This window comes from Anopheles merus, chromosome 2L (genome assembly GCF_017562075.2).
Source record: "Anopheles merus strain MAF chromosome 2L, AmerM5.1, whole genome shotgun sequence".
Classification (NCBI taxonomy): domain Eukaryota; kingdom Metazoa; phylum Arthropoda; class Insecta; order Diptera; family Culicidae; genus Anopheles; species Anopheles merus.
In genome coordinates, this window is record NC_054083.1 from 35561415 (window position 1) to 35575749 (window position 14335).

The following is a 14335-nucleotide window of genomic DNA, read 5'->3' on the forward strand; positions in this document are numbered from 1 at the left end:
AGGAAAACAAGCAAATCATATTAAAATAAAGCACTGGAAAAGAGGACAAACTTGTTCTGTTATGGCGGAGCAGCACTTTTAACAGAAATGTTTACGCAATGTGTTGGAATACTGCCAAAATATTTCAAAAACAATTAACTACCACCTGGGCTTTCAAGAACACAGCGCGAACTTGCCACACAAATAGAACAAAAAAGGTAGCAAACAATTTGCTTAAGTTGCAATCAAAAATTGCAATCAACTCAAAATCAACCCTAGGGAGACGGAGTGGGGACGGAGTGATCGTTAAAAGATGTGCATTGAAGAAAAAAAAAACGCACACACACGCTGCAGCCACACCACACCCTTGACACTCCCCCCGCCCCATTGGGCAAAGAAACAGGTCGTCCGCAACAAAGCAAATCGATTACCATCAAATGTCGATTGATTTTCTATCAAAAACAACTGCCTACGGTAACACGCCACACCACCGGCATTCCTCCGTTCCTCTCCTTCCACAGCTCGATTACTTCACCGGTCGCTTGCGAAACCAAACCAATCCCCTGGAACGATCGCGGGAGGCGGGAGCTGTTTGGGGTGGAGGCGCGTTGTGGTTAAAGCTTCCCCTTTTTTTGCTTCAACCCATGCGTTCGCAGCAGTACCTTCTCCTCCCTTAATGTGCGTACCCCCACGGCCGGGTGTGTGTGTGTGTGTTTGTGTTTTTGCAAGCCTAAGCACTCCAGCCCCAGCGGAGCCTTCCGTGCTTCGGTCAGCATTCAGAACCACATTCCAATTCACAGCACTCGAATACCACATAGAACCTCCCCGTTATTGTTGTTGTTGTGTGGTTTATTATTAGAAATGAATTTAAAATTCATTTTCTTCCCCCCCCCCCCCCCCCCCCCTATGTAAGGCTTTTAATCGGCCTGAGTGCGGTTTGGCTTGTGAGGTAGAAGAGACTGCTGGAAAGCGCTAGGCTGTAATTACACGAACCACAGCAACCCCCTTCTCTACAAAGGAACAGACCCACCGAGGGCGGCCGGAGGGGTGTGGTTTAGCCTTTCGCTACAAAAACTAGAACACTTTTACTTTTTCGCCTTCTTTTCGCCTTCCCATAGATATCGGTGTACGTCAGCGCAAAAGATTGCTGAGAGCACATGCACCAGAGCCGCCTAACCCAATTGCACCATCTAGTGCTGGAGAGCGCCACCGATCCCCGTTCGCTAATCAATCTCAATCAAATAAAAGCAAACTGCACTACTGGAGGGGTTCGATTCCTTCGTCCATTCACTGACGTACAATGCATCCCGGGGTGTGTCTGTGTGTATATCACATTTCCCCCATACACAGTCGATATATTGATTAAGAACTTTCGATTTGAAGTGTAGAGTGTGGCGCCACAATAATCGCGAAGCAAAGGAAATCGAAAGGGAAGCAGCGCGTGTAGAATGTGCTACGTTCGCAGCAAATATAAAGGGCTTCGAGGTCGTTGCGTGTTAGGTTTTTGTTTTGAATTTTTGTAATTAACTACGGGCATTCCAAATCGAGGAACCAATGCAATAAAGTAAAGGGCTTTTTAATACCAAATTACTGGATCATTCCAGGCTCACATTCTAGACGCACTGGAGTGTGTGAAATGTTGCATTAGCAGCAAAATAGAGTACGCAGAATGTGTTGGGGTTCGATCACAAAAATTTGTTTCACAACAAAGGCATTTCAAAAACTACCAATTTTTGCCATTCACTTTTGTTATGCTTCATATAGCAAAAAAGAGTACATCTAATTACTATAAGAATAGATAAGTGGTCTGTCCATAAATTACGAAACTTTCGCATGATAGAGGATTAGTACCTTTCAGTGTTACGATTTCTTAAAATAGAAGAGAAGTTTGAAAACCTTGAAATGTAACACAAATGTAGATGCGTTACGTATTTAATGGATAAGCCCTTAATTATGACTAACGAATTCACTGAACTAGTTGCCTTTTAACCTTTTATATCACTTTATTCCGACATCTTAGAATTAATTCCGATAGACATAGACGATAGACATGTCTTTTGTAATCGATAGTTATTTTAAGTCCATATAATCCATTTCAATCCGAAAATCATGCACAATAACTAGTTAAAACTCATTGTAAAGCAAACAATTACCAGATGACCCTATCAAGTTGTACTACACTTTAAACAAAACGGCAGAAACTCAATCAAAGAAACTTATTAATTTAATTTGATGTAAAATGTGGAGTTTCAGCGAACGATACACGAATAACAAAATGATTGCCAAATACAATTTGAATGACTAAACTCTTCGTTGTCTATTAAACAAGAATGATTGGATTACAGAATAAACCATTATTTACATCATCCTAGCGAATCTGGCGTAACAATTTGATAGCGAAGCTCTGCCTCTTCTTTTTGTGTTCCTTAGGAAGAATATATAGCAAAAGTAGAATCAGCAAAAACTGTTATCGTTCGCTGTGTTGCCTACCAGTTGCCATTTTTTAGCCAGCAATCCATCAGAGCCAGCTCCTATAAAACGGTCACGCAAATACACACACACACTGCAGAGCAGTGTGTGATTTTAAAATCGTAAAAAATCCACACAAAACCACCCCAAAACGGTTGATGGCTGAGTTACAACAACCAGGTAGCAGGGAGAGCAGGTCGATTTTTTAAAACTTAAAGCGACGCAGCAACCGAGAGACGGGACCCACACACACACAAACAAGAACCGCCATAAAACGGCTGCCCAAGAACCCCACACATTTGCTCTCTGTATCTCTCTGTCCGCATGTCGAACAGGAGGAGGAGGTGACGGCTTGCATTCGATGCGGGGAAACGTGGAAAAATGTACGAAAAACGCCAACCAGTCGAACCGAAAACTCATAAAACCAGCAAATACGACCTGGTCAAGCGGACGACGGACGCTTGGAAATGGATAGGGAAAGGTAGGGCAAAAATGGGGTTCACCGTTGCACCTACTTGCTGCACAGCCCCCCACCTCCCTTCAAGACGGCCGCTCGCTCTCTTGTGTACCCTTTTTGGACTGTATATAGACACTAAAAATCGTCTTCGGTCGGTTGGGGCTCGGTCGAAAACGACGACCAAGACCGACTGACTCTACGCCGTCGATCATCAGAGCATGAGCAAGCAAAAATCGAAAAACTGCTTAAAAAATTTGCCATTCGTCTTTCAGACCTCCAGCCCTCCAGTCAGTACGTGTTTGTATGTATGTGCGCGAGTGTCGGGCAAGGTGTGGAAGTGAAGTGACGGACTCTCTACGTTGACGTTAACCTACACGCACGCACACATCCATCATCATTGGATGTAGGTTCAGGTGGCGCGGAGTAGTATTAAATTGGCCCACCGGTTGTGGGGAATGCGCTCTTGGCGAGGGGAGTGAGAAGAAAAAAGTCTAATTGGAAACGCACCATGGTAGCACAAAATCGTTGCAAAAACGTTGCAAAAAGGTGCCAAAAGTACAATTGTAATTGTTGGGGAAGTTTGGTCGGTAATTTAACATAAAAATTTTAACTAGCTTTGCGGTTAAAGTAAAAAAAATAGCAAAGAATGTTAGGGAGTAAATTACAATAAATTAAATTTTGGAATTAATATTCGTGTTAAATGCATCCCTCCCTAAAAAAAAGTTAGAACCAAAATTTACTATTTTTTTAGTTAAGAAAGAACATGCTTCAAACTTACTTCCACACAAAGTAGACATTAAAACCGGCGCTTTGATAAGCGATCAACGACAGAACTAGAGATAATTTATATCAATAAAACCTACACAATTGCACAAATTCGATCGGTGTCTGATTGGTCAAATAGATGAATCCATTTCATTAGCTACGATAGTGGCGGCACACACGTCACACAAATCGATCCCACAAGCGATAGAGTGCAATTAACACCGTCATGTGATGGACTAAAACACAACCACCTAACACACTCGCGTCTGATGACAAAACACAAAAAGCACACAGCACAAGCAGGTTTAGAAGGAAAGAGGAGAAACACAAAGACCGGCCGAGCTGAAACAGTAAAGCAGCCAACAAACTGATAAGCACAATAGCACACACTTGACCACAACCATTCATACATCGAACATGACCGGAAGTGATGTTTGTTCGTGAAGAGATACCATCACAAATTATCACAGAATCGATATTGCATTCCAAAAAACACATTTTTTTTTGTTATTTCGCTGTTATTTGTAGAAATCTGCTGGATAAATAAAGCGCCAAAGTAGGGAAAGAGTGTCACCATCCGTCATTCGCGAGATGACACAGCGGCACATCAGCACTGAGCGAATCCGGTGCAATTTTGCATTAGAGTGAGTGATGAACACATGCTGCACACATTTGCATACGAAGCAGGTGAGTCATAGAGCAAAGGCTGCAGAGATTTCACTGTATCTGTATGAACGTGCACGTAGGCTAAGAATAAAATGTCGTTTCAAGATATGGGTGACCATGTGATGTACTCTCTGGAGCGCACCCACGACTCTGGACCGGCTCAGACTATCGGAAGTCCGATTCCTACTCGGGCAAAATGCGATCCATTAGTTCCACCCGGAGTCGTAGTCGGCTGAGTCGGATTTATTCGGAGTCGTCCAGAGTTGTCCGAAGTCGCCTGGAGTGATTCGGAGTCGGAGACGTCCGGAGTTGTCCGGAATCAAAAGTCCAAAGTCGATCGGAGTAGACCGACTCAGACGGTTCGGGCAAAATGCGATCCACTAGATCCGCCCGCCGTCGAAGTCGTTCGGAGTCGTAGTCGGCTGGGTCGGAGTTGTTCGGAGTCTTCCAGAATTGTTCGAAGTCATCCGGAGTTGTCCGGAGTTCTTCGGAGTCGTCCGGAGTCATCTGGAGTCATCCAGACTCATTCGGAGTCGAAATCGTCAGGAATCGTCCGGATTTGTCCGGAGTCATTCAGAGTCGAAGTCATTCGGAGTCGGAGTCCTTCGGAGTCGTCCAAAGTCGATCGAAGTAGACCGGAAGAGGAGTCAGTCGGAGTGAACTAGAGCCGTCTGGTTTGTTTCGCAGATCGACTTTGGCATACTCCAAACGACTCCAGACGACTCCAGACGACTCCAGACGACTCCAGACGACTCCAGACGACTCCAAACGACTCCAAACGACTCCTGACGACTTCATACGACTCCAGACGACTCCAGGCGACTCCAGGCGACTCCAGACGACTCCAGACGACTCCGGATAATGCTGGGTGGACCTATTTTCCGAAGTCAGTTCCGAAATTATCGAAGTCGTATCGGAGTCATCTCTGGATTTTTGCTAACTTTACCCATCACTAAAATGGTTGCTTCTTATTTTGGTTTTCATTTGAAGTACCAAATTTCGTGTTCTAGGCATTTTTAAAACGAACTTTCAGAATAACATTCCAGTGCAGTGTTCTAATATTGGAAGTTTTTTTTTGCTGGAATGCAGATCCAACAATAAAATCAATTTAAACAGTAAAATCGCTTATTACGTATCCTTGCCATTGCTTCTTTGAGTTTTTTTAAATAATATACTTTTTTTGCTTAAAATGTGCTATTCATTCTAATAATACCGTTTAAATAAATAAATGCTTTGCAATCTACTAACATCTCTTGAACTTCTTCTACTTTACACCAACACATCACATTCAACATGTTTCCTCCCTCTCTTATCAGCGCAACGGCGTCACATTCCTAGTCACAGTGCCAGCAATAGTAGTTTGTGTTATTATCGCACAGCTCTGTACCGTACAGGCCCGGGCAGCCGCGGTTGCCACTTGACAAGAGGGCAGCATCATATTCCTCGTGTCGTAAGATAGTAGAGGACCACCAGCACCAGGAAAGACTGATACGACGACCACTGTGGTGGCAGGGAACAACACCACGGCTTGCCAGACCTTCATGATGGCATCACTTTAGCAAACCCACTACCCTCCCGTAAATTCATCAAGATATGTCTCGTCAGCTTATCAGTAACGCCTTGGTGTGCAGCAAAAGTGTGCATGGAAATGTTTGGTGTACGTATTCTACGATACAGAAATAGACAAAAGTTGGTTGTTTGACTTTTGGTGACATCTTTTGCACTCCATTTTACTCTTTGTAACGAAAAACTGTGTTATGTAAGGCACGTATTATTACGTGCGTTCAATATATTATTTAATTTTTGCAACATTTGCCATTATCTTCTTGCCCTACAGGAAAAAACAAAACACACAAAAGTGAGCGAGCTGTAAGCGATAAACGCGTGTGTTTGTAAAAAGGAAAGTACAACACAGCTCCTCCACCGACGAGACCGGGTGGTGTAGAAGATAAGATCGAAAGTGTGAAAAGATAACGTTCACACACACACACACCCACCCTTATCACCCATCAGAGCGAGTGTCGGAATGCCACCGCAACCACTAACAGCGATAACACAGCCCCACACATGTCAGACATAACATCAGTTTTTGTGCCTCTTAACTGTGTATGGTGCTGGTAGAAGTGGCGTCAATTAGAAGCAGAATACTGATGGAAAATTTCTATCCCATGCTAAGGCTACGCACAAACTGCTGGGCGGAGGGTGGTCTCATCTTTCCTCATTTAAGGCGAGACGAGTTTCGACGAACGTCTCCGGAAGATTTGAGATAAGAGTCCACAGCGAAATGGGACGAAGTTCGGGCTTGGAACCGTTAACGCATCGGCAAAGGATTAACGATAATGGCACAGAAATAGCCTGTCAGGCATGTTATTTCGGGACGATAACAAAAACATTGTTAGAAATGAACAGCACAAAGCTCGGCCATGTGGCAACTGCTTGCAGGGAAATTTAAATCACATTAAATACGATTGCTTCTGGAATTTGAATCTGAATCTAATGCCATTGCGGGGTGACATGTTTTTCAAGCACACAATCATTTAATTTCAATGTGAATTCATTCCATTTCACGCACTGTAAAAAAATCCCCCAACAATTGGAATGTTTTTGAACAAGTGCGGCAATCATCATTCTAAATCACAAAAACATTTGAGGAATTACTGTAGACTTTTAGGTGCAAATTATTGCTACATTTTCCCTCGCCAGTAGGCAAATTTAACTACATTGATGTGAGTTTCTGCTTCAACACAATACATTATCAGCTGCTACAGCAACTGTTCTCTTCATACAACCGTTTGATTGTTCGAATATATTAAGCGCATTTTTGACGTTTGAAACGTGACAAAATGTGTGATCGTCCAACACTGTACTGTATGTTCGTTCCCCAAATGCTTTGCACACCCCGTCTTATTCTGTTCTGCTCGAATCTCAATGATCCAAAGGGAACCATTGCCGTCCAGTTTCAGGTGGACATTTAAAAGCGTTAGGTTGGCATAAGCTTCGTCATTTACGGGTTTTTTTTTGTAACATATGTCGTTAAATTTACGACGTTCAGTCCCCATTGCTAGTTGAGCGTAGTAAAAGTTCCACTAAACGATGCGGTATGCATTACAAAGTACATCCTCATTTTGAATAAAGCAAAGCTTATTATTTACCTCTTGAGTGTATCTCATTTTGATCATGCCACTCAATGCAATTTAGTTGCATTATTTACTCAAGTTTTGGGATGAATTTGTTGAAAAAATGCACAAGCTACACGGTTTCAAACAAAGTAAAAAAATATGACAAAAATGTTAAATTGTGTAAATTTAATGGCAATGACTTGTCACACTATGTCAACCGTTAAGATGCAGTCGATCGATGCTTTTGAACAAAGTTGTAAGTGATATCTTTACAGAGCTTAGATTCTAGCAAGCCAAGTATTCCATCTTTAGGCCGGTCTGGTGGTACAGTCGTCAACTCGTATGACTTTACAACCGAATGGACCGTACCCCCATACGTGGGACTGCAATATTAATTACCTAGTTAATAATTCTTTCATGTAAAAAATTCGGTAAATTCTGACTTTTTGGCGATTTCAAACATTTAGCAAAAATTCCGAAATTCGATCATTGTTGGAGAAATTTTTACTGATTGAACATACTGAATTGTCAAAGATAAAAATTATCGTAACTCGAGCAAAGTACAATTTTCTGGATAATAGTTCATAAATAGATCGATCTTTAGCGAGTAATATGAGACATTCCAAAGTTCCTTTTCCTTTTGATAAGCTTCACAACAACTATTACTTCACATTTTACAAGGTATTCAAAGGTCGAATCCGGGAAAATGAACGTAAACCTTACTAATAACTATAAGAAACGATAGAAAGAGACAAAACCCTACAAGAAAAGTAACATCCCAACTATTTCGTGTAGCGTATTCTTACCAGTATCCATATTTCTTTTTCGGCAGGCGATTTACCGCTTCGTTGCCCACAAACCCGCAACCCACAAGTGGGTGGGCGGGGGGGGGGGGGGTGTTGGTTGCTGTGAAGGGCGAGTTAAACGGTCGCCGTCAAAGGCGCCGTCGTCGCTCCGTGCTGAACGTCGTTATTGTGGATGGGGAGGAGTGCGTGTTCGAGCAGGGCTGGATGGGGGCGGCGGCAAATTTTTTTTGCGAATTTCCCTCGCTCCACCCAGTACAAACTGTCTCGAAAACTTCTTGCCTCAAGCCCTCCGCGGGTAAATCACACAGCTTCTTCCGGCGTGTAGTTGTACACTTTTCGCCAACGCGCCACACCGTGAAAAACAGCAAACAGCAATAACAACAACAACAACAACAACACAGCGGACAAAAAAACAGCCCGAAATGCACAACACAACCGTGTGGTTTGTGCACGTGTGTTTCTGTGTGTGTATTTCTGTTGTTCTCGGTTGGGGGAAAGAAAACGGACCTGCGGCCGATAAAACGCTCGAGACTGTTCGAACGTGGTCGAAATGGTTTTCTTCCTGTGTGTTATTCCACTGTCTCACTCACACTCTCGCACACACACACACACTTAGGTTTGCTGTACATCAGCGGCAACCCCCCTCTCCCTGTTAAGCCGGGGATGGGTTTGTGTGTATTGCACACGTGTACACTCCCCAGGCGGGACAACACCACACACAACCGTACGCGGGCGCACACACACACACACACAAATTGCACACACGTGTGAGCAATCGGGGTTATTGTGTTACTCTCTCTCCTTCTCACACACTCTCTTTCGCTCTGCTGTGGTCACTATAGAGCACACACTTAAGCACACGCTCACATTTACCGTATACGAACACAACACACACACCAGCAACACCTCTGTGAACACGCAAACACACACACACACACACACTGTTCACTCACTCGCTATGGATATACGAGACAAACACACACACACGCACACCGTCGAATGGGGAGTGAAGAGAAAATTCAATTTCTGACCAAAGGAAGGGAAAAAGTAGAAAATGAAGAAAATAATTAATTATTGCACACACGGCGCCCGCGACCCCCGCGTCGTGTTTCATGACTCTTGCACTTCATAGCGCACACTTTAAACTAACGCACACACACTGTCGTCGAGAGGCAAATGGCTGCAAACACGCGCCCACAAACACACCAAAAGGGGATGATGGTTGTTTTTTTTTTTTTGCTTATTTCTGCAGTAACTCTTTACTTCTCAGTCCACCGTTGGTGTGTTGCAGAGACAATTTTTTCAATGCTGGCCACCTTTCACTCTACACACGTGTGGGTCGGTCGTCCCAGATCGGACCGAGAGACAGAGAGACAAAATCCGCGCTGCGTCCGCCGATGCGAACCGGAAACAATTGATTGAACACATCACACACTTAACCGTTCGCAGAGGAGCTCCGTCCCCCCGCACACACACACACACGCACACAAGGGCGCATACGTTCACGATGAAGATGAGCGACCGCCACACCGCCTGCTATCGCTTAGAACGAGCGCGGGAGAAAGCGAGAGAGCGTGAGCGCTACGACGTTGATTTTTCTTTTCTTTCCTTCGCGAGCATTCGATCTCTATGAAGCAAACAAAGGTGGGAGAGGGGGGTTATGAGGAGGGTACTGGTGCGGCACACACAAAAAAGCCGGTACACTACAAGTAAACTGCACACACATACGCGCGCGCTACGCTATCTATTGCAGTTTGAGCAAAAATTGTTCCTGCGGCTTTCTTCTACGCGTGATCGATGTGTGCTGTGTGTGTGTGTGTGTGTGTGTGTGTGTGTGTGTGTGTGTGTGTGTGTGTGTGTGTGTGTGTGTGTGTGTGTGTGTGTGTGTGTGTGCATTTTCAGCAATAAAAATAAAATTTGCGTAACATTCTCTGTCGAACGCACATTATTTTTCCCATTTGGCAACAAATATTCATACACCGAAACACCCGACATACACACACATTCGCAATCTGGTAATGTCAAAACTCAGTTCACTTCTGCGGAAACGGATCCTTCAACTCAGCCGTATACACGATACCAGAGAGACACGCACACACAGCCCCACAGTGATACGCACACACTCGCTGGCTCCATCGGGAAGTGTACACGTTTCACGTTGCGTTTGCTACAACAGTTTGATTCCACTTCTTACTTCTAACACATTTTCTATCAATGTTGTGTCAGAAAAACAGCTAATGCTACCACTAAAAGAGGGAAGTATAAACACTGCAGCTCAGGCTCGCTTATCCCCATTGCTGTGCATCACAACACAGTGACAAAGGTCCGTAGCACATCGCATTGGGTGTCCATATCTCGATCGCGCGCGCACACTCACGCATATTGCATGCATCCGCGTACGCGCGCACAGACACACACACTCGTTTGCGCGCTGTGTCATGACATACTTGTCGCTAACTAATTCGCCTGTTTTGCGGCAATGAGACGTGCGACGGGTCCCTATCTCTCCCTCTTCAGCAATGCTTTTTGACAACCTGCTGCATTCACTATCACCACTACTACTACTGTTATCATCGACCTATCAGTATTACGTCTAGGATAATTTCATCCAACTATTTCATCATAATTTGTGAGACGATTATTATTTTTTTATTCCATTCCGGAAGAATTCGGTTTGATATTTAGTGACATGTTTCCTCTGCTCATCACCACCCGCATATCTCGCTGACAACCTACCCTCCCGACGACCCACAACCATCAATTGCTTTTACATGCATCCATTTGTTAATTCATTTCAATTGCTAGCCTCTCTCTATCTCTCTGTCTCTCTCTCTCTTTCTATGATAATACATGACACGATGACGATCGCTTCACACCACATTCTCGGCGTATTATGATCCGCATTATAGGTTATAGAGAATGACGGAGAGCAGAGCAGGCAAGGGGTCATCATTAATCAACCCATTTTCACTCTGCCCGCACTACTAACACACACACACACAGCAGACACACACACGACCGACCACAGAAACACTTATTCAAACACGACTCAAATGGCCGTCTAATGCAGGCCGAAGAAATAGGCTGGTGTGTATGGTACTGTGACAAAAGTGTGTACCAACGGCTTAGAGATACTACAATTGAGGGATGGACTGTTTAACATTACAAGAATAACCTTCTTTTGGTCAAGAAACAGAAAAACAACCCAAGAATATCTCTCTCTCTCTCTCTCTCTCTCTCTCTCTCTCTCTCTCTCTTTCTTCCTCTCTCTGCGCCTCGAAAACGGTAGCCGTTACGGTTTACAAAAAAAAAAACAACTCTTTTAGCTAACATCACCACTTTTCCACCGTTCGCAAGCGACAATATCGGTTAAAATTGTACTACACTACGCGGTTTCGTAGCAATGTGGTGTGGTTTGTGCGCGCTCACTCAGCGTTTTTTTCATTTCAAATCCATATATTCAAATGGGAGAAGCAAAAACCGATGGGCCCACGCTAAGGGAGAGAAGGGAGGGGAAGCAGATAAACGGTGGGACGACACACCACACACACCCAATCACCGCGCGGAGAGACAACAACGCATTACACCGCGGACCTGTGGTGTGTTATTGTGCACGCCGCCGGCCCAGACGGTGGCGGTCAATATGGCCGAAAGGTTGAACGAACGAACGAACGAACGCACGAACGCACGAACGAGCGAACCCGGATTGAGTGTGTGTAATGATTGAACAAAATTAACGGCAAGTAAAAAAGTGTGTGCTGGGCTGCTGCTGGTGCGGGGCGCAACCCGAAAGATGGTGGCGCGAAACCGCTTCCACCCCAACTCACCCCATCCCACACCCCATTTGTGTGTGTGTGATGTTGCAACCAAAAACACAAATCCACACATACACACACACACACACACACACACACACAAATGCGTTACACAGTTTGCAATCCAGCTTAAGTCGATTCGTCTTGCGCCGTTGTTCGTGGTTTTTTTTTTTTGTCCATTTTGCTTTGAAATATCCACCCTCCTCCTGCTGTGGTGCTAATGGCTAATGATGGCAAACGGGCAGATACAGTTTATGGAAGCGTGTGTTGGGCGATCGAACAATGAGCGGTTGATGTTGGGGGCAGGAACAATCACACGCTAAACCAGATTTTATGATTTAATTAGTAAGTCTTATTGGATTTTCTGATTTTAGATAAAATATCGTGCAACACTTAACTTTGATGTTTGTCTAGATATATATAGTTAGATCCTATATTGATCATTGTGCAGTGTCATTGGTAACTTTAATTCATAGCAATTCCATGAATGTATCATCCTCGTACCCTTTGGGGTTGGTAAGATCTTTTCGAAAATTGAGTGAAAATGATAGAATCTTGAGATCGTAAACTGGTGCCTTCTGCACATATTGTAAAGCATAATCATACTTTATGTGGCTTAAAAACCTGACCACACTAGTGGTTAGCCTTGTAGCTAGAGCAAGAGTCGGGAGGTTTTTTTGTGTGTGAAATCACAAAATCCCTACTCCACACCTTAGAAACACACCTTCGAAGACGAGGCTGTTGGTCGTGTATTACTGTCTTAATGAAACTACAATATTTATACAATTTCAATAATGACTCATACACGTCGAACAGACGTCAGCAGCATGGTGACAAATAATTCTATCCCATGCTCATACGCAAACATTGTCTTACTAATCTCTGCATCTACTTATAATTGTGTCTATTTGTTGCTGATTAATTCAATTTCACTATAATTGCCGTTACATCGGCTATCGTTTGATTGGATATAAATACCATAGAATGCAGATATCTTATCTCAAACGATCCAAATGTTTAAAATCAAACATAATGCATAGTACGGGGAATTATATTTGTACTATTAAACCACAATTCGGACCAATTTCGTGCATCATAAAAAGACTTAATTAACGTTCCAAATGTGTTCTGGATGCTATGATACTAAATTGCAGTCGCCAGTACACTTCCATAAGTCAACCAAAGTAGTTGAATTTTGTTGTAGTGATAATGATAATTTGATATCATTTCGTCATTCCTTTGAATAAAAAAGAGACTTTTTTGCCAATTATTGATATTTTTTTTCCACTGAAAAAAGCCCTGTTGTTAGATAACCTTTATACACCTGCTTCACAGGACGGACTGCCAAAACCGGGTCCCAAATACGCACACACACACGCTCACAGCCACGATTGTTGTCTGCATTATGCTGCCCTAATGATGATCCCTAGTGATTCGGAACCAATGCTACTACTAATACTACTACCACCGCAGGACAGGGCGACATAAAGTCACTCCCCCCCCACCCACCTCCCACCCCCTCGGCAGACAAGAGACGTCAAGCGACAACCCACCACCGGAAAGCTGAAGGATTCTCGCGTAATGCCTTTGGGGGATTTGTGCCAGTTGTGTATGTGTTCGTAAAGCGGGGTTCTGATTTTCTCTTCTTTTTTTACCGGCATTTTTGCAGCACCATCACGACACGCCAAGGTTAAGAACTGCGCGGCTCGACCATTTCTTCTTTCGCAGGCCTCTTTCGTAAAAATGCAAATATTATGCAAACGTCAAGCGCTATACGTAAGCTTCCGGATGCAAACATAGTTTTACTTTAATTCGCACAATCAAAAGCTCAACTTGGTAGTTATGTCCCTCTTAAAAAAAAAAACTCTTTCCCCAAATAAGACGTCAAAATCCAATTTGAAAAAGCTATTTTCCAAGAACAGCAAACTGCAAATTGAGTGGAAGTAAAAATCGCACAAAACTACTTACATGTGTGTAGGGACACACACACACATACACCAGTTTTACCTTACGCGACCTATCGCTCACACAGTGACACGCACGCATACAAGTCCCCATCAGCACCCAACCGGGGGTACGTGGAAAACAACCACCGGGAACGGAAGAACAGGTTGAGCTAAGAACCGAGCGAGACGGCAGGCGATTTTTGCAAAAAACGCATTCCCTCTCTTTCTCACCCATTCTTCACTATTCTCGCTCAACTCATACCACTACCTTGACAGCTGATGGCGAACGATGGTTCGAGCAAACGCACACGCA

At 43.8% G+C, this 14335-nt stretch overlaps 1 protein-coding gene and 1 long non-coding RNA gene across 9 annotated transcripts in view; one reads left to right on the plus strand and one right to left on the minus strand.

Annotated features, from left to right (window-relative positions):
• The window catches only part of LOC121594108 (la-related protein Larp4B-like), a 50888-nt gene that overhangs the window by 28262 nt on the left and 8291 nt on the right, over positions 1-14335 (minus strand). For 5 of the 8 annotated variants that reach the window (XM_041917065.1, XM_041917069.1, XM_041917070.1 and 2 more), the window contains exon 2: positions 8262-9287. The exons of 1 other annotated variant lie outside the window; for it this stretch is intronic. In XM_041917065.1, coding sequence (XP_041772999.1) covers positions 8262-8271 — 10 coding nt within the window. In that variant the 5' untranslated portion in view covers positions 8272-9287. Of the gene's footprint in view, positions 1-3683; positions 3718-8261; positions 9288-9577; positions 9666-14335 lie in introns of those variants that run through there. 2 more of the 8 variants (XM_041917068.1, XM_041917063.1) reach the window with 2 other exon arrangements.
• On the plus strand, positions 3915-5994 carry LOC121594109. Its single transcript, XR_006004899.1, has 2 exons — positions 3915-4357; positions 5653-5994. It is a non-coding gene; the product is annotated as an uncharacterized LOC121594109 (long non-coding RNA).